The 26,813-nt window shown below is 37.7% G+C and overlaps 1 protein-coding gene across 4 annotated transcripts in view; it reads right to left on the reverse strand.

Moving 5' to 3' along the window:
* The window catches only part of rock2a (rho-associated, coiled-coil containing protein kinase 2a), a 51,247-nt gene that overhangs the window by 15,859 nt on the left and 8,575 nt on the right, over positions 1–26,813 (reverse strand). For all 4 annotated transcript variants that reach the window (XM_082154950.1, XM_082154953.1, XM_082154952.1 and 1 more), the window contains exons 2-13: positions 9,290–9,371; positions 8,164–8,264; positions 6,005–6,142; positions 4,767–5,027; positions 2,583–2,727; positions 2,327–2,465; positions 2,116–2,207; positions 1,792–1,951; positions 1,603–1,663; positions 1,369–1,380; positions 1,137–1,265; positions 700–927 (exon numbers count right to left, since the gene is read on the reverse strand). In XM_082154950.1, the coding sequence (XP_082011076.1) occupies positions 700–927; positions 1,137–1,265; positions 1,369–1,380; positions 1,603–1,663; positions 1,792–1,951; positions 2,116–2,207; positions 2,327–2,465; positions 2,583–2,727; positions 4,767–5,027; positions 6,005–6,142; positions 8,164–8,264; positions 9,290–9,371 (1,548 nt within the window). The remainder of the gene's footprint in view (positions 1–699; positions 928–1,136; positions 1,266–1,368; positions 1,381–1,602; positions 1,664–1,791; positions 1,952–2,115; positions 2,208–2,326; positions 2,466–2,582; positions 2,728–4,766; positions 5,028–6,004; positions 6,143–8,163; positions 8,265–9,289; positions 9,372–26,813) is intronic.

The following is a 26,813-nucleotide window of genomic DNA, read 5'->3' on the forward strand; positions in this document are numbered from 1 at the left end:
CCAAAAATCAAACATAGTTCACCCCTCACGCACATTATCACGTCCGTCAAAAACTCTGTCTGGCTGTCGGTTGGAATATTAGAACTAACATAACACACTCGTGGGCATCAATCACTTCACTGAATACTTGCCGGCTAAGAAATAATTATTACCTTACGATCCATCTGTTTTCAAATCCACATCATTTGAATATCACGACATCGATGTCTGTCAAAAAAATAACGTGCACAATACATGGTAGTATTTACGAGAAGCAGAGGTCCAGGGAGTACACGCATTTCCTGGAAAACCCACACTACCGGATGTTTTGAATGCGTTATCACTTTCCGAGAAGAGGGTGAAAATGGCAGCCTGAGCGGCTTCAACATGCTGTCTGTCAGAGATGATAACGTACCCAATACATGATACATAATTGACTTTCATAAGCAAAGATTTGGGAAGTTTGATCATTATCTTCTCAGGATAAGGCAATAATTTTTCCATGATTTGTTACATTTCTCATGACATAGCTGGTTGCGAAGAGATTTACACACACCTTAAATCTAATCCAAGTTATAACACTTTAACAAATGAAGCCACTCTGATCATCTTCAAAAAATGTGATAATCAATTCAAGGCCATATGCTCTTGAATTATGAACCTGAATGACAGAGATAGCAAGTTTTCTGGATGTGATAGACTCTCCTCAAACCCACAAACCTGTTTCTGCAAATGGATGTTCTTCTCATTGGAGATGTGCGAGTTCTGGTTTTTCTTCTTCATTTCATCCAGCTGATCCCTCAGACTGTTCACTTCATTCTCCAGGCAGCGTTTGCGGTCGGCTTCACTCTCCGCTCTGCGGTGACTCTCTACGCTCTTGTGCTGCAGGAGAGCTTTCTCTCTCTCCAGCTGTCTCAGAGACGTCTCCAACACTTTTCTGCCATTTATCTATAAACACACCAATGTAATGTAAATGTAAATGTAAACATCCACAAACACACACACACAAAAAAACATTGTCAAACAGACTGCTCAGTTGAACATCCATATCCATTTGGACCAGAGAACTGCATGTATGTCGTGATTGATGCAGTAAGATCACTGTAAATTCCTACACACAACTTTGCTGAAGTTCCAGAGATGAGACACCCACTCACCTCTTCATCGAGCTCTTTGGTGATCTTTTCTAGGCGGCTGCAGTTGCTTCTGAATTTTTGCTCCAGCTCATCTTTGGCCTGCATTTCAATATTGAGCTGCTCTTCTAGAGAATGAAGTTTATTCTGGAGCTGAGTGGAAAATAAAGCGATCTTTATTTCATGTCATCAGTCTCTTAAAATAATAAATTACCTAATAAGCTGTGTATTAAGCAGAGAGAATGTGAACACTTACTGCTAAATTGTCCTGTGGGTAAAAAAAAAAAAGAATGAAAAGATTAGTTACAACCAAAGTCGCAAGAAGCACTAATCAGTTTAGTCTTGCCTCCAAAAAGCTTCAGGTTTTTTCCAAGTCTAATATGAAGTCTCTAACCAGAGTCTACTCTATGAGATAAATCCAGTCTCTAAAGAGCATAAAGCAGTTAAATTAAAATAAGCTGACGAAGGTAGAAATGTATCTGTGTCGTACCTCTCTCTTAGACACTGGGAGATCATTTTTCATTGCTGAACTGTTAACACCATTCAACAACCTGCACAAAAACACACCAGATTATCTGTGACAGTTAATATCAACTGGTTTTACTTCAGAACATCAAGTGGAGATCCAACACCAAGAAATAGTTTAGTGTACAGAATTGACAAAACAGAAATATCTTACTGGTCTTCTTTAAAGTAGGTGAACCCCACGAAGGGAAGCTGATTGCCAACGAAGGCTTTGGGTGTAGGAAAGGTCTCCACTTCTCCTTTATCCTCCTCTATCTCATCAAAATTACTGGTGTCTATGTCACTGCTCAGCTCTGGAACCACAGGGGCTGCAGCTGGGGAGAGAACGGGGAAAAAACGGTTCTGTGTGTGTGTTTTTTTAACAGCTGAGGTAAAGGGCGCTAATAGTAGAGATTCGTATGTGAGTGTGAAATGTGTATGACATGTATTTGAATTCTAAAATCTGTGGTAAAGTGGGGGAAGCAGGTGTTTTACTCACTCTCTCTAATGGTGCTGAAGGTCCACTGGTCGTTTCTAAAGAAAGGATTTCTTTTAATTTCTTCTACGCCATTTCGGCCCAGGCGAATCTCCCTACCAAATGCAAACATCCACAAACACAAAAAAAAGACAGAACCCTGCCAGTTAAACATCCAAATCCATAAAAGACAAGAGAACTGCATGTACGTCCATCTGTGCATGTAAAAGGTCACCTGTCAGTTAGGAAGGCACAGATGATGTTTTTGGCTTCTTGAGAGATCTCAACGTCATCAGGGAAGTTAAGAGAGTTCTTATGATCCATAATCTTACTGTAGGTCCCCACCAAAGAATCGGCATAGAACGGTGTATCACCTACACACACACACACACACACACACACACACACACACACACACACATTTAGCTCATTTAATAAACCAATACAACAGATGTATAATTTAGACAAACTCACACAAATTCCTGACTCACCAACCAACATCTCATAGATAAATACTCCCACCGACCACCAGTCACACTCGCGTCCGTAGTATCCGTCCCCTCCCTGAGACTTGAGAACCTCTGGCGAGATGTAATCAGGGGTTCCAACCGCAGTGTCACAATGAACCATCCCCGTCTATAAGCAATCAACCAATCTATGGGTTAAATGATGCCATCTATGTCTATCTATCTCTATAAACTCTACGCAGCAATATGAACAATGTATAATAGTGTTCACATTGAACCTGTGTGAATAAAAAAAAAAAATCAAATTCATATTTTTTTCCTGAGTGTGTAGTTCTGCTTCTGTACTGTAGATGGCACTGTAATATCACACAAACAGTATGTCCAGCCTTGGCACTCATGGGCAGGGGCACAATTCAACCAGGAGTATTTTGGGGGGGTGGGGGGGCTGGCAATAAAAGTGACAGAAATGGCTCAAATATGTATCAACATGTCCTTGTAGTGAATTTCATATACTAGAATGTTATATAACATTTGATGCATTTCATAACATTCTTTTCTAGGCCTATCTAGTTTGAGTTCAGTGCCCCTGCAGACACAGTAGCTATGAAGTATCTACCATCTCAGAGGTCATTGTTGTTGAATGAATAGCTAATGTGTAATGTAATAACATGTAATGTGGTTCATATGTAAAAGAAAAAAAACAAAAACAAAAAAAAAAACATCTAAAATCAGCCGTGGAAACGCTGAAGGTGAATCACAATCTAAGACTTAATACAGCAAATATATCAACATCCACTGATGATATACAGAAGAGATCTCTGCAGACTAACAGAGCAACCAGACAATGATTTCAAATGTATCCTAGCAAAATGTATTATAACTTATTTAATTATAACGCTGCACATTTAAGGCTACTTTTGTATTTGATGTGGTGGTAGTTTAGGACAGTGGTTCTTGAGGGCTCAGCAAACTTCCATGGGGGCCACAGGATGACTTAAGTCAATAAATTATTAAGTAAGTTGATAAATTATTATTAATACATAAAAATAATCTAACTCTAAATTAAAATGCTAAAAAATATTGGTTACACTATTTCGATAGTCCACTTTAGACATCCTACTCAGAGTATTAGTAGACTGTTAGGTTTGGGTTAGTAGAATAAATTGACATCTTAGTTGCAATGTTACAAATGTCATCAAAATAGAAAGTGTAAAAGTGTAAGCAGATATTAAAGGGTTTGTTCACCCAAAAAATGAAAATTCTGTCATTAATTACTCAACCTCATGTCGTTCCAAACCCTTAAGATTTTCGTTCCTCTTTGGAACACAAATAAAGATATTTTCGCTGAAATCTGAGAGCTTTCGGTCCCTCCATTGACAGCTACACAAACGACACTTTGATGCTTCAAAAAGTTCATTAAGAGATCATAAAACTAATCCATTTGAACAGCTGTTTAGTATGGTTTAGTGAAGAGACTTGCCTGCTTTATATGAAGAACAGATTCAATTTGTGCTTTTATATTCACATATAAACATTCATCTACTCACACATCAGTTTGTGGTAAACGGAAGCTCAAGCATGTTAGCTTGACGTGCGAGAACCAATGAGGTTCATTCTTGTGTTACGAGCTTCCGCAAGAGGTTTGTTCTCGCACGTCAAGCAGGTTTGGTTGAGCTTCTGTTTATGTTCGCTGATCAATGTTAATATGTGAACAAAAGCCTAAATTCAATCTGTTCATCATTTAAAGTGAGTCTCTTCAGAAAATTTTGACAAATTCACTCAATTCATATGGATTAGATTTACGATCGCTTTATGAACTTTTTGAAACATCAATGTCAAAGTAATTAATGACAGAATTTTCATTTTTGGGTGAACGATCCCTTTAATCTTTAATCAACATAAACTGAGCCTTTTTAAAGTAAAACAGCTTTTTAGCCCCAGTATGACCCTAAACCACCTGAAACCACCTGAGGTCTTCCTCATTCAGAGATAAAGGAATGAGAGGAAGGCTCAGTCCCTTAAGTTTGGACAAGAACTGGCATGTGCTCAAGGTATTTATCATGCAATTACATCCAGGAGCGAGCTAGAAATCTCTGCGCTCAGGGTGAAATACTTGGTCAGAAGCTGACCAGAGAGAGCCTGTAGTTTTGACAAGAGCCTGTGATCAACTGAAATTTTTGTTTTGCAATAACTGGTTGACCCCCTCACCCCATCCATTTTCATGCAGGTCCCAAAGTCGGCAAGTTTGAGGTGTCCGTAGCGGTCCAGCAGCATGTTGTCTGGTTTGACGTCTCGGTGAATAAAGCCCATGGAATGAATAGCGTCCAAAGCCAACACAACCTCGGCAGTGTAGAACTTTGCCCACTTCTCTGGAACGTCGTATGTGCTGGTGAGATTGACTAGATCTCCTCCTGGCATGTATTCCATTACCATGTAGAGAGAACGGTCATCCTGGAAAGCACAGCACAGCTGAGGAGAAGATGAGAAAGAATCGAGAAAAGAGGGGGAGGAAAAAAAGAAAATATATATTTATCTCTGTAGTCTGACATTGTGTATGTGCTCAAGCTAGAGATGCACTGGCATAATATTTCTGGTCAAATAGATAGCACATAATTTCACTTTTAACATTTTAACTTGAGCAGCTAACAAAAACACTCAAGTGAAACAAAATAGTTGTTAATTAAAAGCTTAAAATCTGAATGACTGACTGACTCTTAAATAATGCTTTTAAATTTGCTGAAAAACAGAGTATCCTGTTTCATTATTTAAATATGATGAAGATAATCATTAGAAATCAGTATAAAAATAAATAAAATAAAATAAACTACTGTTTTGGGTCAAAAAAGAAAGAAAAAAAAAGAAGTTTTTTGAAAGAAGCCTCATGTTCACCATGGCTGCATTTATTTGATTAAAAATACTGTGAAAAAGGTAATGTTGGGGATATTAATACAATTCAATAACTGTTTTCTATGTTAATTTATTTTTAAATGAAATGTATTACTGTGATAGCAAAGCGGAATTCTCTTTATATTACATGATTTCTTTATGCAAATATGCTGATTTGGTGCTCAATAAACATTATTATTATCAATGTTTAAAACAGTTGTGCTGTTTAATATTTTTGTGAAGACCGTAATGTATTTTCTAGGCTTCTTTGTAACAATGCAAAATACTTTACTGTCACTTTAAACAATTTAAATGTGTCTTTGCTGAATTAAAGTATAAAATAAAATAAAATGTAACAGACTTCAATCTTTTGAATGGTAGTGTACACACATATTGGATAGTCATGTGATATTTAATGTTTGGAAAGAGCACATTCGTTTTACGCATATCAAACCATAGAGAGTATTTGTATATGAAAAACCACTGCTGCACATTTAAGGCTTGCGTACACACACAGGACAGGTTTGTGAGAAAAAAAGAACAAAAAAAGCACATCATACCTGTACGACCCATGGGCTGTCGGCAAATGCCATGATGTCACGTTCCTCCCAGAAGAAGGCAGAATCTGAGCGTTTGATCATTTCAAACTTACTGAGCACCTTCATTGCGTACACCTTCTGAGAGGCCTTATGCCTAACCTACACAAACACATCATAACAAAAAGCACATCACATTCCTTCTGTGAGACTTAGGCTAATTCATTGCTAACACACTCATGAACCAACATTTTCAATTTCTGTCAGATATTGTGCATCGCTCCCAAAACAATTGAAAAATACCACCAATGAACACTCTGTGAGAGGCTGTTTTGCCTTCCACACAGACAGCCAAATTTTAAAGCACCCTCTGTTGTTGTGCTTTAGGTTCAGTGCACCCACACAGCCCCTGTCAGACAACTGACAGAGGAGAATACTGGGTAATCATGTTGTTTGTGTCTGCAGGCTTGTTCAGACTCATCCCACTGCATCTCTCCCCTGACTTTCACAAACACACACCCAGAGTGACGACACAATACAAAACTACACATGGTCTCTCCGTTGTTTATACATCTGACATGTAAATATACAATTACATGGGGTCATTTAACAGGAAGCACACAGAACTGCTTGCAGCATTTGGTATAACACATACATACAGACAATTACACACTACATTTATTTAAAGTGTGGCAGCTAATAGATTAAATAATTGCAATTAATGTGTAGTTAACAATTCAAACCTGCTCATATTTGCCTTAATATGTATATTGTGCTTTCAAAATGTGATGGATACAACAGCATATAATTTTATATTAATGCCACAGATTGATTTAACAGTATAACTTCTGTGCTTTTATACAATCGCTGAGTTTTGATCATTTAATTACATCATACAAAGACTCTCTAATGTATTTTACCAGGGTATCTGCAGGGTTTTCTTTTTATAATCAAATTTAAGGCTTTTAAGACCTGCACAATTAAAATTAATAATGTATGCATAGGAGGACAATGTCTATTGTAATATCCTAAACCATAAAATGACTGTAAAAGCCACAATAATTGACTTTGAAATGATTGAACTTTAATTATAGTTCAAGAACAGGTTTGGACAAAAACAAAAAGTTTTATAAAATAATAAAACAGCCCTTTAAACAATTCTATGTATATATGTGTATATATATATATATGCGCGCATTTGCTTCTTTTTGATCCACCAGTTATCAACACTGTGTAAAAATACGGGTCGATATTGCTGTGAGCTGAATGAAAATGCAAATCATTAGCCTGTAGAAAGTGCAACAGAGACATGTATTTACGTTGAACATTTAATTAAATCATAGCCTTTTGAAGTTTATTAATCAATCAAATCAAGCCATATCGCGATATCGTTTTTTCATCACCACATTTAAGACGTCTTGAAATGATAATTAAGAATTTTCTTGTCCCATTTAAGATGTTTAAGAATTTTTATGGCCTTACATTTGTTCAAACTGAATTTAAGTTCTTTTAAAGGACCCGCGGGGACCCTGTTTTACTTCCGTTAAAAGTCCCATCTAGGTCTGATCTGTAAACAAATAGCCTTGGCACTAATTTACTCATAAACTAGCTAAAGGATTATGACATCAGACAGAAGAAAAAGATACAGTTGGAAAGTCAAATGAGGTTAATTAACTGTTAAATTTAACAACATTTAACATATTTATTCTTGTAAGTTCTCTTTAAGAGAACCGGAAGAATCACCGTGAACCGGAAGTTGTGACCGACTTCAGTGTTGTGACGTATTTTCCAAGTGAAACGGAATATTGAAGGAGAAAAATACAGGCCGAGGCGTGTTTTTTCCCCCCTAAGAACTGATTGGATCTAGAAAAGTGGGCGTTCCGTTCAGCTTGCTGTCAAAGCTCACAGCAGACCATTGGAGGGGATGTTCAAACTGACGTCATCAGAGAAGGAAGACCATTCCAGAGGGGAAGTACATTTTCAGATTTCGATCAAAGATTACAAAGACAAAAATGTTTTTTTTTTGTGTGTGTGAATCAACTTGCACGGATTAATTGTTCATAACAAGACTAGTAATTTGCACTAACAAAGTAAATACGGTCCATTTTGATTTAATATCAACACATACACTTTTGAATGCACATACATATTATCCTGAAATTATCTCACACAAACACACTCACCAACTGGACTTCTCCGAATGCTCCTCTACCGATCACCTTCACTCGGTCAAAATCCTCTGGCTTCATCTGCAGCTCCCTCGTTTGGCCCATGACCTTCTCATCTGTACACAGAACACATCAAAAATCACATTTCCTTGGTCATGTCATGATTGAAGAACTAGAATTTGTTTTCTGGTGATCTGTCAGGTCTGTAAATGGCAATGATAGTTACTACTGTACTAAGTACCTGAAGTGTTTTCAAATATGTATGAGTAAATTCTGTGTACATCTCATTTGCTATCATTAAATTATATCATTTTTATATTATCTTATACACAAACACATTTGAATTATAATCAGCCTACGGCCATAATGGTTTCTAGATATAGCCATTGGCAACTGAAAACCCCATAATGTTCTACCACTTCTAAACAATGCCCAACAAAAAAAACCCTCACACATTTTCAGTATATATTGTAAAGCTTAGTAGTTATTCATTAAAATATTGAGGACATCGACATCAACAACAGGAATGACAATTATCAAAGGCCAGTAGAGAGGGTACACAGTCTGGATGAGAGGACTGTTGAGTCACACTCTCTCATCCAAACCACACATTATAACATCCATACAGCCCTATGGTCTCCATGACAACAAGCAAAGTCAGGAACAAAATCGGGACAGAATGTGATAATTAGTGAAAATTTTAACAGCGCATAAATAGAGCAAACAGACACAGATGCGTTCACACAGGCACTGAATTTAAACAAATATCAAAGATCACTTATGACAACAAACTGAATATTAAAGTCATTGAATCATTCATTCAAACCGCTATTACATGTTTTGTTGTCTGTTCAGAATCGTGGGAGAATCGTGATCTCCATCCTCAATTTATCCCCAATCATGCAGCTCTAGTATGTGTTGACAGTTCATTATTATGTGATGAGCTTGTGTTTTAAAGTGAGGGGCCCAAATTAGGAAGAGCCACTCAAAACATTTCAATTCATATAAATGCTGATGACGTTGTAGCAGGAAGCAGACTCATTGTAAAACATGATGCCACCATTAAGTATTTCCTTTACCCACAGAATAACACAGAACAACAATCAGAGAAAATCTAGGTCTCTTAAAAGCAGATACTCACATCTGTTCAAGAAGGTCTCAATGTTCTTATTTTTACGTAAGGCCGGAGAGTCCAGATCTAAAACCAGGGCATTCATGGAGTCCTGAAACAGAAACACAAACACTTTGAGTGAAACATTAAAATAATGGCCTCCATGCAAATAATATTCATGCAAAATGAACATGTCTGTTTTTCTTAGAAATTGATTCCATCCATTTTCACAATGCTTCTCTTTTATTTTGACCTTTGTCAAACACCATACCTAATGCTAAAATTGTTGCTTGCTACCTGATGCACTTTCATTATCGATTTGGCCAATTTTCAGGGTAGCATAACAGATAGTGGTTCATTTGCTTCTGTCATCCCATCCGATATATATATATATATATATACATACACAATCAGAATTGGTACATGAAATGGCAGGTATTTAATTGTAGCTAAACACAATTTAACAATTCAGAAAACTAATCCCATCTGGTTACTGCTTTGGAAATGTCTATCTGTGTGAGAAGACATGGGCAAGCAAACGCTATCGAGTGATATCTCTTATTTAAGCTCCGAGTGGAATTAGCTACAGGCATACTTCAAGGACAGGAAGTTAAATGGCTAGGCAGAACTTCCAGCCTGAAGAAATCTTAAGATTGATAAGTCAGAAAGGCTTTATAAAAAGTTAGTAGATGATAAAAGAACATTCACTCCTGCTGATGTAGCCAAAGTCATAAATCAAAAAATATTTTTAACTGCCTTTGTTACCCAGAACACAATTCACCTTTTTTGGGCATCTGGATGATGTCCTGTCCTGAAGGAATGCAGTGTATAATGAACGGAAATGCATTTAAAATAATTAAGCAGATGTTGAGACCACCAGAGCCATAGATTTGTTTCTGCACATGCAGACTGAGGTGACGGCCGGCGGTTACTGCACTGCTGCGCTTGTAAAGTGATTTGAAGCAAGACCAGGTCTGTTGTGACCGACATACCAGGCATGGTCTCGCTGGAAACCCTTACCGGAAAAGCAGTCGGAATGTCCAACAGCCACACCTCTCCCCCTCCTCTCCATTTTCACTCTCTCTCCTGCCCTGCCTTCAACTCCCAAAAAGTTCTCTACCCTTACTGCACAATGTGAAATCTTATGGACTTCTCTCTTTTTTCTTAAGTGCATCTGTTCTCTCGCTTCACTCTATAGTACTCTATCAGATATTACGAACACTGTGAACATAACATTAATTTTAATGCACTTTTTAATTGGCCATTAAGTCACATAAATACTGCACCAGTAGGTCAATTTTGCTCCATGTCAAGGGTGCTTTCATGGTAGCACTTTTGGTGCACACCGATTTCAGAGTTCATTCGTTCGTTTGAATGAGAGCTGCGCGATTCTGGATCATTTGAGAATCACAATTTTTTTGGGGTTCAAGTAGAGATCATGATTCTGAACAGACAACTAAAATAACATGTAATTTACCAGAGGTTCTGACAAAATGTTAATTGCTGCAGTCTATTTAAAATGTTTAATTAATTTGAATGAATTCTTTTTTTTAAATTGGTTTGTATGAATGATTCAATGACTCACTTATAAATACTTTACTTGTTCCATTGCTGGATGAATCAGCCTTTTTGAACGAATCTCTTGACTGAATAGTTAATTGAAAAATAAATTAACAGTCACTTGTTGGCATCTAGTGGTGTAACGATGTAATCAATTCAATCGTTATTTGAATCGTTAATCACAAAAGGTGTCTATTTTGATCACAATCGTAAATTTATATGCATTTTATACGTGTTTATATACGAACAATAAACTTTTATCCAAGTAATTCTGCAATAATTCGAATATTTGCAACGAAGAAACAACAATACTGTGTGGTTGAAAAGATTGATTTTCTATAATAATAAAACTCATTTAGTTCAGTTAGAGAACAGACACTACTACACTTAAAAACTGAACATGTCCGCTCAATTCAGCATGATCTGAACGAGAGTCGCAGCACAGTTTAGCAGCAGGAGTCAGATTTCATTTATCAAGTGACGAGAGTGAGGCGAGCTGACTGACAAGATGGAAGATTTGGTTTCAAAGCGAAATGTAAAATCGCCTATTTGGCAATATTTTGCATTTAAACACAATGCTAATAGGGAACCTACAAATGGTTAGTTGTGTTTTTCACTAAGAATAATAATGAACCCACCATTCAAGCAATTGCCGCCCCCGAATTGCCGTTAATTCGGGTCCAGTGGCGCGGAGCAGTGCAAGCATTTTCAGTTTATTCCTTTGGAAGTTAAGCTTCATGCTCGAACAACTTCCATTGTAATTAATTGAAATCGCTCGCTCTGCACTGCACCAGTAGACATAAATGCAGGTGCGGCCGTGCGTATTTTACTTTCGCTTTCGAATGGTGGGCACCGTAAGAGATTTAACTAAAAATATGAATTTGAAAGTGCGCAGTGATGCCTGAAATCACTTTTTGAAAATACAGTTATAGTATTTTACAGTTAATATTAAGCGCATCCACTTTGGGAGTTACATATTTAGACAAGCATGGTCAAGCTCACGTGCGCATTCACGTGCAGATGTTGTGATATTACTTTTATGTTGTATATATCTGATTAATCTCATATAGGATGCATTTGGTTTATTAACCTGCTAACAAAGCGCTTCAGTTTGGTGTTCATTCACTCTTCAGCATCAATTCAAACGGCAATGTCCGACATTCCCGGCACCATAACATTCTCTGGCTAGCATGTAACTTCCAAGATCACTTTTGGGCAAATAAAAGTTGTAATGTTACGTTTATGTTTTGTATCTAGGATATCTGATTAATCTCATACAGGGTGTGTCATATAGACCGGGCTTCAGTTTACTGGTGTTCATTCATTCTTCAGCTTCACCTCACGCAGCTATTCCTTTTAGATGTCCCAAGACCGTTCAAGCTGGCAGTTATTAAGAATTAAGAAACCACCAATGAATAGGCAAATTACAGACCCATTTCAAATCTTCCATTTATGTCTAAAATACTAGAAAAAGTTGTGTCCGCTCAATTGTGCTCCTTCCTGCAAAATAATTATATCTAAGAAAAATTTCAGTCAGGATTCAGGCCTTTGACAAAAGCTTTTGACAAAAGGCAGTATCTGAATACTAGTTTTACTTGAATACTAGTCTTAGTGCTGCATTCAACACTATAGATCATAACATACACTTAGATTGACTATTACTAAATTACACTGGCATTCAGGGACAGGCATTAAGATGGTTTAGATCGTACCTATCAGATTGTTACCATTTTGTCTATTTAAATGGGAAAAAATCTAAGATAAAGCCGGTAATTACTCGAGTGCCACAAGGACCTGTGTTAGGACCTCTGTTATTTTCAAAATATGCTGTCACTTTTTAATATTATAAGAGAACATGGAATTCGTTTAAACTATTGTGCCGATGATACTCAGCTGTTTTTCATCACAACCAGATGAAATCTGTAAATTATCCAAGATGACAGAGTGTGTTAAATATATAAAACATTGGATGACCAGTAATTTTCTTCTATTAAATTCAGATAAGACTGAGGTATTACTTATTGGATCAAAAACCTGTACACACAATTTCTTAGAATACAATTCGCCTTTAGAAGGATATACTGTTACTTCATCCTCAGGGGTCAGCAAGTAAGTTTGTCATCGGGCCCAAAAAAAATGTCACCACTAGATGGCGGGCCAAAACATGGTCAAGGGAATTTAAGAAAATATAAATGATAAAATTAAGAAATTAATTGATGAAAAATGCAACTAGAATTGCCTGTGACAGACTGTTACAGTGTCTTTTGTAACTGGTAGTGAGCTTTAACTCAGTGTTAAATCCTGTAGTAGGACAGTCATTAACAAAAAGCCAAATTTGTGTGGCGGTTTGGGGGTTTTACACAGAATGAATTAATTAAAGCAGTAGTGACACGTAACCTGCCAAGTATCTTCATTCACCAACTTGCAACACAGACCGCCTTGCTAAAACACACGTATGTGGGAGATGCGGAATGGATAAAAATAACAAACAAAATAAAAGGACTTGAATAAGCCCATTAATGGCATGTTTGAGTCATGCTCTTAACGAACTATGTTTTATTTCCTCTTTCCATATTGTGAATAATAAATGTGTATCATTTTAATTTGCTTGTTACACAATGGAGCCTAACTTATTGTAATAAATATTTTATGTAGCCTACTTTTACACTCACATACTATTTTTTTGGCGTGCTGGAGGTATGCTATTACGTTGTGTGCAGAGTGATATTAACATTTAAGCTAGCAGGTGAGAGAAAATGGCACTATCAAAGAGTCTAAAGAGAAAAGTTGACAGTGAAAAGGGCATTCAAAGAAGAATAGAAAGACAACTATGAGTTTCTAGTTTTGTGAATGCAAAGCCGGTGTGTCTTATCTGCAACAAAGCAATCAAATTAAAAGCTCTCAATTCATCTAAAAATAAAGCATTGCTGCAAAAACGTTCGCATACTTTTATTTTGAAGGCAAAATCACTAAAGACAAAGTTTTTGAGAGTAACTGTTGCTGTCATGACAGACCTATTTCAGACCCAGCCGCTATTAAAATAATCTGGCTGCGGGCGCGGGCCCGATATTATTGCTGGCGGGACAGTTTTGGCCCGGGGGCCGCCTGTTGCCGATCCCTGCTCTACAGTAAAAGACCTGGGAGTTATATTAGACAGCAACTTGTCTTTCGAAAATCATAATTCATGTTACAAAAACAGCTTTCTTCCACCTCTGAAACATTGCTAAGCTACGGAACATGCTATCTGTTTCAGATGCAGAAAAATTAGTTCATGCATTCATGACCTCTAGACTTGATTACTGTAATGCATTACTAGCTGGTTGTCCTGCTTCCTCAATAAACAAGCTACAATTGGTCCAAAATGCAGCTGCTAGAGTTCTTACCAGGTCAAGAAAATATGATCAGAAAACACCAATTTTCATACACACCTAGGATGGCCTGAGGATGAGTAAATCATGGGGTAATTTTCATTTTAAAGTGAACTACTCCTTTAAGTTCCATATTGATTACGTATTCATTATGTCCATATTCCTTTAAGTATTGCTACCTATAAGGCCCTGAATGGTTTAGCTCATGTATATTTAACCGATCTTCTATCGCCCTACTATCCATCATGCTCTTTAAGGTCACAAAACTCTGGATATTTGTAGTACCAAGGATATCTAAGTCCACTAAAGGAGGGAGAGCATTTTCACATTTGGCTCCTAAACTCTTGAATAGCCTTACTGATGATGGAAGACACTGAGACACTATCCCAGTTTAAATCTAGATTAAAAGACATCTCTTTAGCCAAGCATTCATAATATACCTCATAACCTTGTACTCCAGTTATATCAGATCAAATGCACAAATGATTATCTTTGCTCGAAATGTTATTATGTTATTAGCAGCTACGCTAATTATTTACCATCTGCTTCTCTGTTTTATCTCGGGATGCCCATCCTGAGGTAACTAGAGACTACACGCCAGCTCCAGTTTGGATCCAGCCTCTTACGAAGACTTGGTGACCCAACACCTGTGAAGAGATGACTCCAACTGCTGCCAGGGACGCCAACTCTGGACCAACATACACCAATGCAAAATATTCTATATATTGTAATCATTGTTCACAACTTGTAATAATTACTTTAATTAGTTCATTGTTTCTTCCTAAAATGAATACATGATGTTAGCTAACTACAAGATTTGTATTATCTTAGAACTGTACATTTCTGTACTGAGATATGGACATTACTTAGACAGTCACGTCTGATAACAGATCACTCTAAATTGTAATGTAGACCTATGCATTTACAGCTGCTTTAAAACGATATGTATTGTGAAAAGCGCTATACAAATACATTCGAAATTCAAATTGAAGAGGTTTCTTTTTAAATTGATGCATTATTGATAATTTTCAGAACACCGTTTTAATTAAAATATTTTCATTATCGCCATGATGGACACGCCCCGCCCCTGTGTACTTGTTTTTGACACCTATCAGTAATAGAAATAAAAACTTGACAAAAATGCCCATACCTGCCCTGATTCTCTGTAAATTCATTGCACGTAAAGTTAAACATATCATGCTTCCACACTCCAGTCCACACAAACACTTGGATATGCGCATATTTATCTTCTAGGTTAACGTTAGAGCGAGCGGCCATGTAAACTGGCTAACGTTAGACTGCTAACATGTTTCAAATGGTAACATGTTTCAAATGGTAAACTCAGTTTGAATCAATTCAACTTGTTAATTCAGTAACTGCTCTGGGTTACACTTTAGTTTAAAGGTAGGGTAGGTAGGATTTTTATAAAAAACTTTTTTTCAAATTTGTTTAAACTGTCTTTATATACCAATACATAATTAAAATGTAAGTGCTCTGAAAAAGAGAGTATACAAATCGAGTGACTGTAGACCTTTTAATCTGCAATAAACACAGCTCATTATTTCCATCCGGGACAAAACAATTGATTGGTTTGGGCGACTGTCACTCTCTCTCGCAACCATGGCTACCACCACTGTTGCTACAAGATCTGCCCATATGCGCGCACCCGTTTGCTTTGAGGAGTGCAAGAGAGGCGCGGAACCTACGAAGAGTAAAATTATGGCAGAGCACCTGCATATGCAGTCAGCAAAGGCAAACAAGGCAAAAACTACTTCCTCGGACCCTGGTTGCCCGCACTTTTGAACGACCTCGTGTGCTTCGCCCTCGACCCTGGACCTGTCCTCGAACCGACGATGCGGTAGGCTTGTCTCCGGAGTGTAAAGTTAGTCCTTTTTACCATCACAGTTTAACTGATGGTAATGGAAAAACGTGTATCAATGCAACCTGTTTTTAGCTTTGCCTTATAAATATAGCTCGTTACCTATAAATATAGCTCGTTACCGAATCAAACAAAATATATTTTTAACTTTACCAGTATCGATATTCTAGCTTGATAGTGAGTACTAAAAGCCATCTTATTTGTTTATATTTATAGTGATAAAGTTAGGTATTTTATTACATGTGATTCTGACATGATGTCACTGCATGCACTGCGCTCCTTCCTCTCCACTCGTCTCAGGTAAATAAATAAGTAAATAAATGCGTCTTCCAGCTGAGCCTGAGCGTTTGGCGTCGCGCGTTCATGTGTTTTGGGGGCGTGGCTTTGGAAGGAGCTCAGAAGGGAGGGGGTGGAGTGAATGGAAATAATGAGCTGTGTTTACAACAGTCGTGAAAGGTCTACAGACACTCGATTTTTATACTCTCTTTTTCAGAGTACTTACATTTTAATTATGTATTTTTTCAGGCAGGAATCTAAATTTTCAGGCAGGAATCAGCCCATATTTATATGAGCCTCCCGCGAACCAAGATGAGTCAAGTCAAGTTCACCATCGAGAGCATCTCGACGTGTCCAATAAGTAAATAACTAGATTTAGATAAGATAGATAGCCTACCATTCGGACACTTCGAGATGCTCTCGAGGGTGAACTTGACTGATAACTTGACTTGACTCAAAACGAGACAGACACCGATAGCCGCACCCTCATCGGCTCTGGCCGCACCCTTTCGCCATGGCACGTGACCGAAAGAGAAGAGAGGTCGTTTCGAGGGGGGAGGGAAAGGTAATGTATTTGATTAAAGATTATAAGGGTAAATGAATTTTTTTTTAAATAATGAAGTGCACAGATAAATCATTTATAATAAACACTACAATATTACATATAAAAAGAAGATTTGTCAAATTTGATTTCATGCCGACTTTAAGGAGTCATTGTTACAGTTTAAATATTTAAGTACTGAGCAATAATAATTAACAACATGTACTTACCGTGTAATTATGCATAATTTACTGTTATCACTGTGGTAAGTACATGTAACATATGTAACAATGACACAGTAAAATAAAGGGTTACCCAGCTATGACATATTCAACATGTGACTATTCTGCTGAACTCAGCAGGAAACACTGCGTTGCATCATGGGACAAGAGCTGGCATATGATTGAACTCCTGTGCATGTCCGTTATATTTCACCATATCAGCACCCTATTTCTCAGCATAGGGAACTTAAAATATAAAACTTCTATTTAAGGAAAAACACACTGTCTATCTCAAAGCACGCACAGACAGGAAATGACATCTGCCACCAGAGGCTCCAGTGAAACTGCTGTAGTGTCACGGTGCAGTTTAGAGATGACATCATTTCTTCCTGTGGCCCCGTTCTCCAATACAGTCATCAGAGACATGAAACAGAACATACCAAAACACACCAAAGTAAACATTTAAAACATGAGGATAGTGTGAGGTGTGCTGTAAAGCCCACTCCTCAGGCCAGAAATACAAGGGGCCACCGTTACTAGACGACCCATGAACACACATGCAGACCACCTGTACAAACACCAACATACGTCAACCACACGGGATCTTCAGGTTAAATCTGCAGCTCCGTTTTCAATCCAACACACGAAGAATTTCAACTGCTTCCGTCTCTGCATTGCTTAAAGTTTAACCTGAAAGTGTGTCATTTTTACACCACTCATGTGCCATTTTGCACATTAACCTGAGACAAGCATTTTAACACTTAAACTTTAACTGAAAGTTCTTATAGAGCTCAACAAACCTCTGCTGACGTGCAAAAGGTTAAACCTGACCATCATCTCATTTCAGGTCCACAGGCAAAGCAAAGGCTAAAAATGAAATATAAAAATCAAATTAAATTAAATTTCGAAAACAATATGGGTTGCACAGTCATTCATTCATTCTATTAATCCTATGCACTCAGTCATTCCAGAATTAGAGGCCAATAACTGCAGGCAATTCCAAATAAAAGAAATAAAGAAAAACAAATATTTATTCTCACATCCAAGAACGTATTTGTTTTGTTTTCTTTACTTTTTTCCCTTTCTCCCTGTTTCTCTCTCTCTACTTCATAAGCAGGAAGTAATGGCTGCCATCTGACTCCAATGATTGGTTATCTGTGATTGGAGGATGAGAAGAACCTTTGGAGATTTAAGCAGCACCATTCCATGGAGCTGTGTGTGTGTCTCTGTGTGTGTGTCTCTGTGTGTGTGTGTCTCTGTGTGTGTGTGTCTCTGTGTGTGTGTGTCTCTGTGTGTGTGTGTCTCTGTGTGTGTGTGTCTCTGTGTGTGTGTGTCTCTGTGTGTGTGTGTGTGTCTCTGTGTGTGTGTGTGTGTGTCTCTGTGTGTGTGTGTGTGTCTCTGTGTGTGTGTGTGTGTCTCTGTGTGTGTGTGTCTCTGTGTGTGTGTGTCTCTGTGTGTGTGTGTGTGTCTCTGTGTGTGTGTGTGTGTCTCTGTGTGTGTGTGTGTGTCTCTGTGTGTGTGTGTGTGTCTCTGTGTGTGTGTGTGTGTCTCTGTGTGTGTGTGTGTCTCTGTGTGTGTGTGTGTGTCTCTGTGTGTGTGTGTGTCTCTGTGTGTGTGTGTGTCTCTGTGTGTGTGTGTGTCTCTGTGTGTGTGTGTGTGTGTGTGTGTGTGTGTGTGTGTGTGTGTCTCTGTGTGTGTGTGTGTCTCTGTGTGTGTGTGTGTGTGTGTCTCTGTGTGTGTGTGTCTCTGTGTGTGTGTGTCTCTGTGTGTGTGTGTCTCTGTGTGTGTGTGTCTCTGTGTGTGTGTGTCTCTGTGTGTGTGTGTCTCTGTGTGTGTGTCTCTGTGTGTGTGTCTGTGTGTGTGTGTCTCTGTGTGTGTAGGCTGCTTTGTTAGGGCTTCTTTTCTCAACTCAAAAGCTTTACTAATCGTTTATGATTATACCTTGTTGACTGAGGGCGTTTTTACACTGGCAGTTTAGTTCGGAATGGAGCACGGTTTGCATGAAAAATTGGTAATGTGAAAGCTGTCATGTGGACCCGGGTGCGCACTGGGGTGCCGAACCCCAGACTACCTGAAGGAGGTGATCTGAGTTCGGTTGCACTTGAACTGTGGCGTGATTCGCATGAATGTGAAAGCAACACGGGCTCGGGAACACACTTGTTCAGGAAGTAAAGTAACCTGCACATTCGTTTTAACCGATTACGATGTATTTACTTCAATAAAACACATATATGGGATGATAGTGTTGATTTACCTTGGATATGCGCCAGTGTGAGCTTGCAGTGTATTCATGTATAGCGAGTGCAATCAAGGCGGCAAATGAATGGCAATCCACTGTCTCCATAAAAGAGTCTGTTCTCAAGCAGCAGAAATGCAAACCACATACAGTAAACCCAAGTGCTGTTTACTCAGCTGCGCATAGTCACCAAATTAATAAAACACACAATATATTGCATTTCATGTTTGTGATGACGCAAGATGAACGCACATGCACCAGGGTTTGACAGAATCAAGTTGAGTGTGTGAAACTAGACCAACGCTGGAACAATCCTGCTCAGACTCGGACATCAGCAAATGTGCCCAGTGTAAAAAAAAGCCCTGAGTTTCTCTTCAGTGTTATTGTGTTAACACTCTTGTAATTAGTGCCTACAACAAGAAAACCTTTTTTGTTTGTAAGTTACTATTTGTTTGTTTACCTTAGTTGTATTGTTCTTTATATTGTTAATTCTTTGGGAAGGGATTAGTAGATAGGTGGGTGCAATTCCATTTTGATCTTGTTTTCTCCTGTTTAAGCTAGTTAGGGAGTAGCCTAAGTGTATTTTTATAGTACTTTTTTTATTTTATTTTGTAGCTGAGTTAGTTTCTCCCTACTAGTTAGACGGTTAATGTTAGTTGTTTTGGCCTTGTCCCCTCTTGAAGCCTTGGAATCCTCCCACATTTGTAAAATAAAATAACTTGTTTTTGATTCACCCTGGGGTTGGGAATTGAACCTTACACATCACACCATTATTATTCTATTACATGTTCCTCCATTCCAAGAATAAAATGGGGACGTAACATTATTTATAATATTAGGCGTTTCCTGCAGGTCTAAGCACCATTAAAGCATTTAAGAATTGCCCAGAATAAACATGCAGAGATGGTGGGGAAAAACCCGTTCTGTGTCGTTCAAACATAGATGTGAAGATTGCTTTTCCATGAATGAAGTATTTGACTTGCTTATAAGTAGAGATGCACTAATACTACATGAACGACTACTAATACTAATACTACATGAACGACTACTAATCGACTAGAAAAATCTTTAGTCGAAGAGAGCCCCATTTATTTTTATGGTTTATTATTTTGAGTTAAGAGACTCACACATTAACGAAAAACAACAACATGGTTGTTATGAAAGATGCATGGAATGCAAAACAGCATACAGTAAGTGAATCCAAATGGCAAATGAAAACCCTGAAACCTGAGTGGGAGTTAAAAATACTGCATTTCTCTGCATTTTAACATTCCCTCATACACACACACACACACACCACACAAACTGAGTGTGAGTCACTCCCAACTACACACAAACACACCACCTCCAACACTAACTGCAATAATGACAAATGATTATCCACGCTTCAGTTAAACCCGCAGACATCCTCTCGCTCTGACACTCCTTCTCACGCTCACACTTTCAACCTCATGTAACTAACAACCTCTTAGTTTATTAGCTCCCTATGTGTAACAATTAGTGTATCAGTATACTGATATAACAGGCTGATTAGCTGACAGATATTTAGCAATTTGAAATAAGCATCAGTCGATAATAAGATTATCTGAAGTCTGAACAACTGAGACCAGGTTTTCTTTTCTTTTTTATTCTCTCAAAAATATGTAGAGAAAATAAAGAAATTTTAAATAAAATAAAGGAAAGCGGAATATACAAAGTTGAATATTTCTAACATTATTGCCCAGATATTTAACAACATGCCCCAATACAAACGTGAAAACCTGGAAAGTTAATTTGCGTGTTGTAAATTGGCATTTTGTTTTTGTAGAAATGAGAAATCTGTCACATCTGCATGGTAAAACACCTTTTGCAGTAATCCTTCCTCACCGTTGCACATCCTGTTGTATAGTTAAGTGCGGTTTTAGGAAGCCAAAACACTTCAAATGAACTGATGCTGATGCCAGTATAGAGAAAAGGGTGGCAGATGGCTGATGTAACATCAATGTTTAAACGTAATAAACTTTTATGATAACAATTGAGACATGCAAAAATTAAATGCACAACGTTGCACAATATAAATTCTGAAAATGTTTAGGCCTACTATCTTAGAACAGACAAAATGGGAACTACTTCTGTAAATCCACCATCCAGTTTTCAGTCAATGCAGATAATCTCAAAATGAAAAAAATCTGCTTGTTTAAGTGGTCTAACAGATTCATCAATGTGTCACTAGCACCAAGCTTTCACAGGTTGTCACACTTACAAAGGCTCATTTCCTGAAACCTATCACACATTTCTCAAAAAACATCAAAACTAAAATCAGAACCTCAAAGCTTCATGACAAAATCAAAATTGTTTTATTCTGATTATTATGATGAATACGTGTAACGACTTTTTAAACATCTACACTACCGTTCAAAAGTTTTTACTTTCATTCAGCAAGGACACATTAAAATGGATCAAAAGTGACAGTAAAGACATTTATAATGTTATAAAATATATAGATTTATATATTATGTTGTTGCTGCAGTTTTAAAAAGGACACAAGAACCTGTGCATGATTTTACCACGCTAAGGCGATTACCTGGACCTGGTCAACTATAGGCAGACAGATAAAGTGTCACAGAGGGCAGGATTTCTGTAACATTTCGAGAGCATTGGGAAAAGGTTTCCTGGTTGTTTTGACTGAGGGGGCGAGAGGAACAGCTGCTGTTCCCGGGTAAAAATGGACAAGGCCACTATCACACCACCTTATATGGCAGTGTTTCTCCTATCTGCCCAGAGAGAGAGAGAGAAAAAGAGAGAGAGAAAAAGAGAGAGAGAGAGAGAGAGAGAGAGAGAGAGAGAGAGAGAGAGAGAGAGAGAGAGAGAGAGAGAGAGAGAGAGAGAGAGAGAGAGAGAGAGAGAGAGAGAGAATGAAAGGAGGGAGGGACCTGATAAGCTCTGGAAAGAATTAAAAAACTCAAACTTTAAAAGATCTTTTTATATATTCATCTTCTCATTGAAGACACACACACAAACAATACACAGTAAAACCTCTTCACGATGACTCGCTTAATTTAGTCCCCATTTGTAAGTCGCTTTGGACAAAGGCGTCTGTTAAATGACTAGATGTAAATGTAAAACGCCAGTGTAATAGTTTGCCCATCTCACAATCTGCAAACAATGTCAAAGGCGCTTCTTCATGAATTAGATAACTTAACTTTACTCTATATCTCTCTCACATAGAGATCCGTTGACAAATGACGACTTCATCTGCTTCATTCCCACTTGATGACCTGTCAAAACAGACCATACGCATTCCTATCCATCAAAGTCAGAGTCGTTCTCCAAGCACCCTTAGGACAAGAACTACAATGTTTTTGTAACTCATGCCTTTGAAGTGTAATTTGATAACTGTCCAACAAACTATTTCTACTTGAGGTCTCTCTTGAAACTGGTAGCAAAAATAACGTGCTCCACTCATCCATCAATCGATCTTTCCTGTAACGGCTATTTAGTGAATTAAAATGTACTGAAGATGAATTAGACGGAGTGCTCCTGGTCCTCCCTTTGGCTAATGAATGCGCACAGACACAAATCGATGGCATGAGAAGTCCAGCATATCCACCTGTAAAAAACAAACGTTGCACCAACCATCTTACAAAACTTACAAAAAGAAGCACCTATAAATCAGCTGTTTTTAACAAAAGAGATGTTTTATGGTCTCCCTGCAGTTTTTCCACCAAAATATTTAGGCCCTACTTATTTAATTTTACAATTCTCACAAAAATTTAAAAAATTATCAGGAAAAGAAAACGAAATTAGATTTTTTTCCCAAATCATATAGGCTAGCCATGTGGGAAAGCAATCCCATAATAAACTGTGACCAATTCAGTAAAAAAAATGTTACCCAGTATTTTACCCAGTATGTGAGAGTATTGCATTGTTAGCTCAGCAATACTGTATATGCTAAAGCAAAAGTCTTTTGCGAGCTGAGTCCTCTCACCCGAAGATCGCTATTATTTGTATGTGTTTCTGCATATAGTTCCAAAATTCATTTCAGTTATGATGCCTACTAGAGGACAGCAGCCTATGTAGATGGCAAGGTGGCTCACTAGGTTTAGGAACAGAGCAGCCGATGTATGTGGAGATGCCACATTTCACTGCAGAGAGATCCAGTAACTAAAAATATTATTAATTATTTATGAGAAGTGACTAAAGCTACAAATAAGCCATTAAACAGCTGCTTATCAACAATTTAATGCTGGATTACAGGATTCATCAGAGATCAGAATGCAAACAAAGTACACAGGCTTGAGTTGATAGAAATAGAAATGTGATGATGATAGGTACGCCACATCACTCCCTTCTCTAAGACACCTACCTACCCACCCACCCAAACACACACACACACACACACACACACACACACACACACACTCCTAATGCAGCAGCTCCATAGCCCATGTGTTTATTAACATGACAGCAAGACGGATTTATGTAGAATGTAGAGCAGAGGTTTTCCAGTGCAATAAAGATCATGAATCATCTCCGATTCCAATGAAACGGTAAACTCAACAGCAAGAAGCTGATCAGCGGAAGAGTGTTTAACAGGATTCGCCATCCTCCATTAGTTAGTCACTTTTTTATTAGTCTAATTAATTTGCTAATGCCACTAGTCCAGTTAAAACCAGTCTTATAGTTCAACGCACAGAGGAGAGACAGGATTAAGTGTACACAGGGTAGATACCACAAGCAATATTTCAGTGGAAACTGAGACACGGACAAGGAACATTCAAAACATCTGTTCAAAAATCCCACCGATAACAATCCGTTTCAGTCCAATTTAATAAACAAGTCAATAAACCATTTAATAAACAATTCAATAAACCAGTTCAGACAAGTTACCACTCAGATATCTATATAATACACACACACAACAGTTCTTCTTAAAGAAATGAATGCTTTTATTCAGCAAGGATGCATTAAATTGATAGAGATAAGAGACAGTAAAAACCTAATGTTACAAAATATTCTATTTCAAACAATTGCTGTTCTTTTCGACTTTATATTAATCAAATAATCCTGAAAAAAGGATTACAGTACCACACTTACCACCAAAATATTAAGCAGCACAACTTTTTTCAACATTGATAATAATGATAAATGTTTCTTGAGCACCAAATCAGCATATTAGAATGATTTCTGAAGGATCATGTGACACTGAAGACTGGGATAATGATGCTAAAAATGTAGCTTTGTCATTACAGAATAGAAAAGTTATTTTAAATTGTAATATTTAACAACACTACTGTTTTTCTGTATTTTTGATCAAAGAAATGCAGCTGTGGTGACTGGTGAGCATAAGGGACTTCTTACTGACCCCAAAATCTGTAGTTTTTGAACGGTTAAAACAATTTAATAATTATATAATACAGGTTTTCTATCAACACTGCTACAAAGAGGTCTTCAAAACACACGCCCCCTGAAGATGACACATCTCGCGTCCACCAAAGCAATCAGATCAACCTTAATGACAACGCACAACAAGGGTGTGGAACTTCTCAACAGCACAATGCCATGCCATAAAACAACAACAAATAACGCCAAACAAACATGAAACCATAGAGAAAAAACAAGGTTCAGTCCAGACTACAGTGTGCATCTTGCTGTACGGTGTGATTAAGCTCTGCATTAAATACATCTAGCTCTGAAGTACCATTTCCCCTTAAATCACTTCTGAAACCACTGTTGGGCAGTTTTCGATGTGGTTGATGCGTTCTGGTATTATATACCAACAGGTCTGGTATATAGAAACCACACTGGCCAAACCCTTCATTTCACTCACCATTTCTGTTCTAGGAAGGAGGTGTCCAGAGAGAACATTTTGACAACCCAATATTTTCACAGAAACCATATTTCAGAAACTAGAACAAGTTATATTTCATTAAAAGATTAGTTCACCCACGAATTAAAATTCTGTCATCATTTACACACCCTTATTTTGTTCCAAACCAATAAGAATTTCTCTGGGCCAGTCTTAATGAAAATGAAAAAAAAAACTAGGGGAATGAAGCTTCGAAGAGCATGCAAAAGCATAATAAAAATGACTAAAAAGTGGTCCATGTGACTGGATTATACATTTACATTTTTTTGGTAGCACTGTGTGATAAAGTCGAATTCGAAAAGCGGATTAGCTGATTAGATTTTCTGTGCACTACCCCAATTAAATGTTTTATAAAAGTAAAATTACACCCCATGTTAAAGTATTTAAATATCAGGTGTCAGAGCAACCTGATCATTCTTGAGACTAGTTTCAGGTCTAAAAAGAGAAACTTCAAGGATGATCAATCCCTCTTCCGGAGACATATTTCCATTTGCCTCCAGACACAGACACAGACACACACACACACACACACACACACACACACACACACACACACACACACACACACACACACACACACACACACACACACACACTCTCTACAGAAGCAGAACTTCTCTGATTCTCCTGCAAAACAGTAGCACCTGCTAATGGTGTTGACATAAGCAATGTGATACCCAGCCCAGCTCAACCAATACAAGACACAAAATGTTTACAAGAATATGGGGAGGCCTCATCAGCACAGCATCCAATGAAATTCCATATCCAGCGTACAGGGAAGAACACAGGACAGGTATGGATGGATGTTAGCCCCACGAAACCACATCTCCTCTCCTGCTGCAGAACAGATCCTCTCCTGATGAGATTAAACCTGCTGTGGACTGATAAGATCCAAAAAAGACAGCAAACAATAACAATATCGGGGTCCAGCTGGACTCCTGCTTATCCCAGATGTTCCTGGATAAACTTTACAAACACAACAGCTTTCACAGGAGTGTGTACTCGCGTCATCTGTACTACAGCTCTGTTTTTGCTTCAGTGTGGAAGACGGGCCAGAGGTAACGCTACTGTAAATGTACAGTAACTGAGATCAGTGGGACACCTGCACATAGATTCAGAGACTCTAACATCTAATGTCTTTATGTTTCAGACTGAAAGTGTATGGTTTGCTTTTAAAATAATATGTTGTTGTTCTGAACCTACACTGCCATTCAACTATTTGGGGTCGATTAACTTTTTTTAATGCTCACCAAGGTAAAAACACTAATACTGTGAAATATATTATTACAATTTAAAATCATTTTCTGTTTTAATTAATTTTATTAGGTAATTTATTCTTGTGATGGCAGAGCTGAATTTTCAGCATAATTAATACTCCAGTTTACAGAGTCACATGATGCATCAGAAATCATTATAATGTGCTGATTTGGTGCTCAAAAAACATTTTATATTATTATCAATATTGAAAACAGTTGTGCTGCTTGTTATTTTGGTGGAAACTGAGATGCTTTCAAGATTATCTGATGAATAGAAAGTTCAAAAGTACAGCATTTAATGCATCCTTGCTGAATTAAAGTATTTATATTTATTTCTTTAAAATAAAATTGAACTGACCCCCAAACTTT

This window comes from Leuciscus leuciscus (assembly GCF_965113295.1).
Source record: "Leuciscus leuciscus genome assembly, chromosome: 22".
NCBI lineage: Eukaryota > Metazoa > Chordata > Actinopteri > Cypriniformes > Leuciscidae > Leuciscus > Leuciscus leuciscus.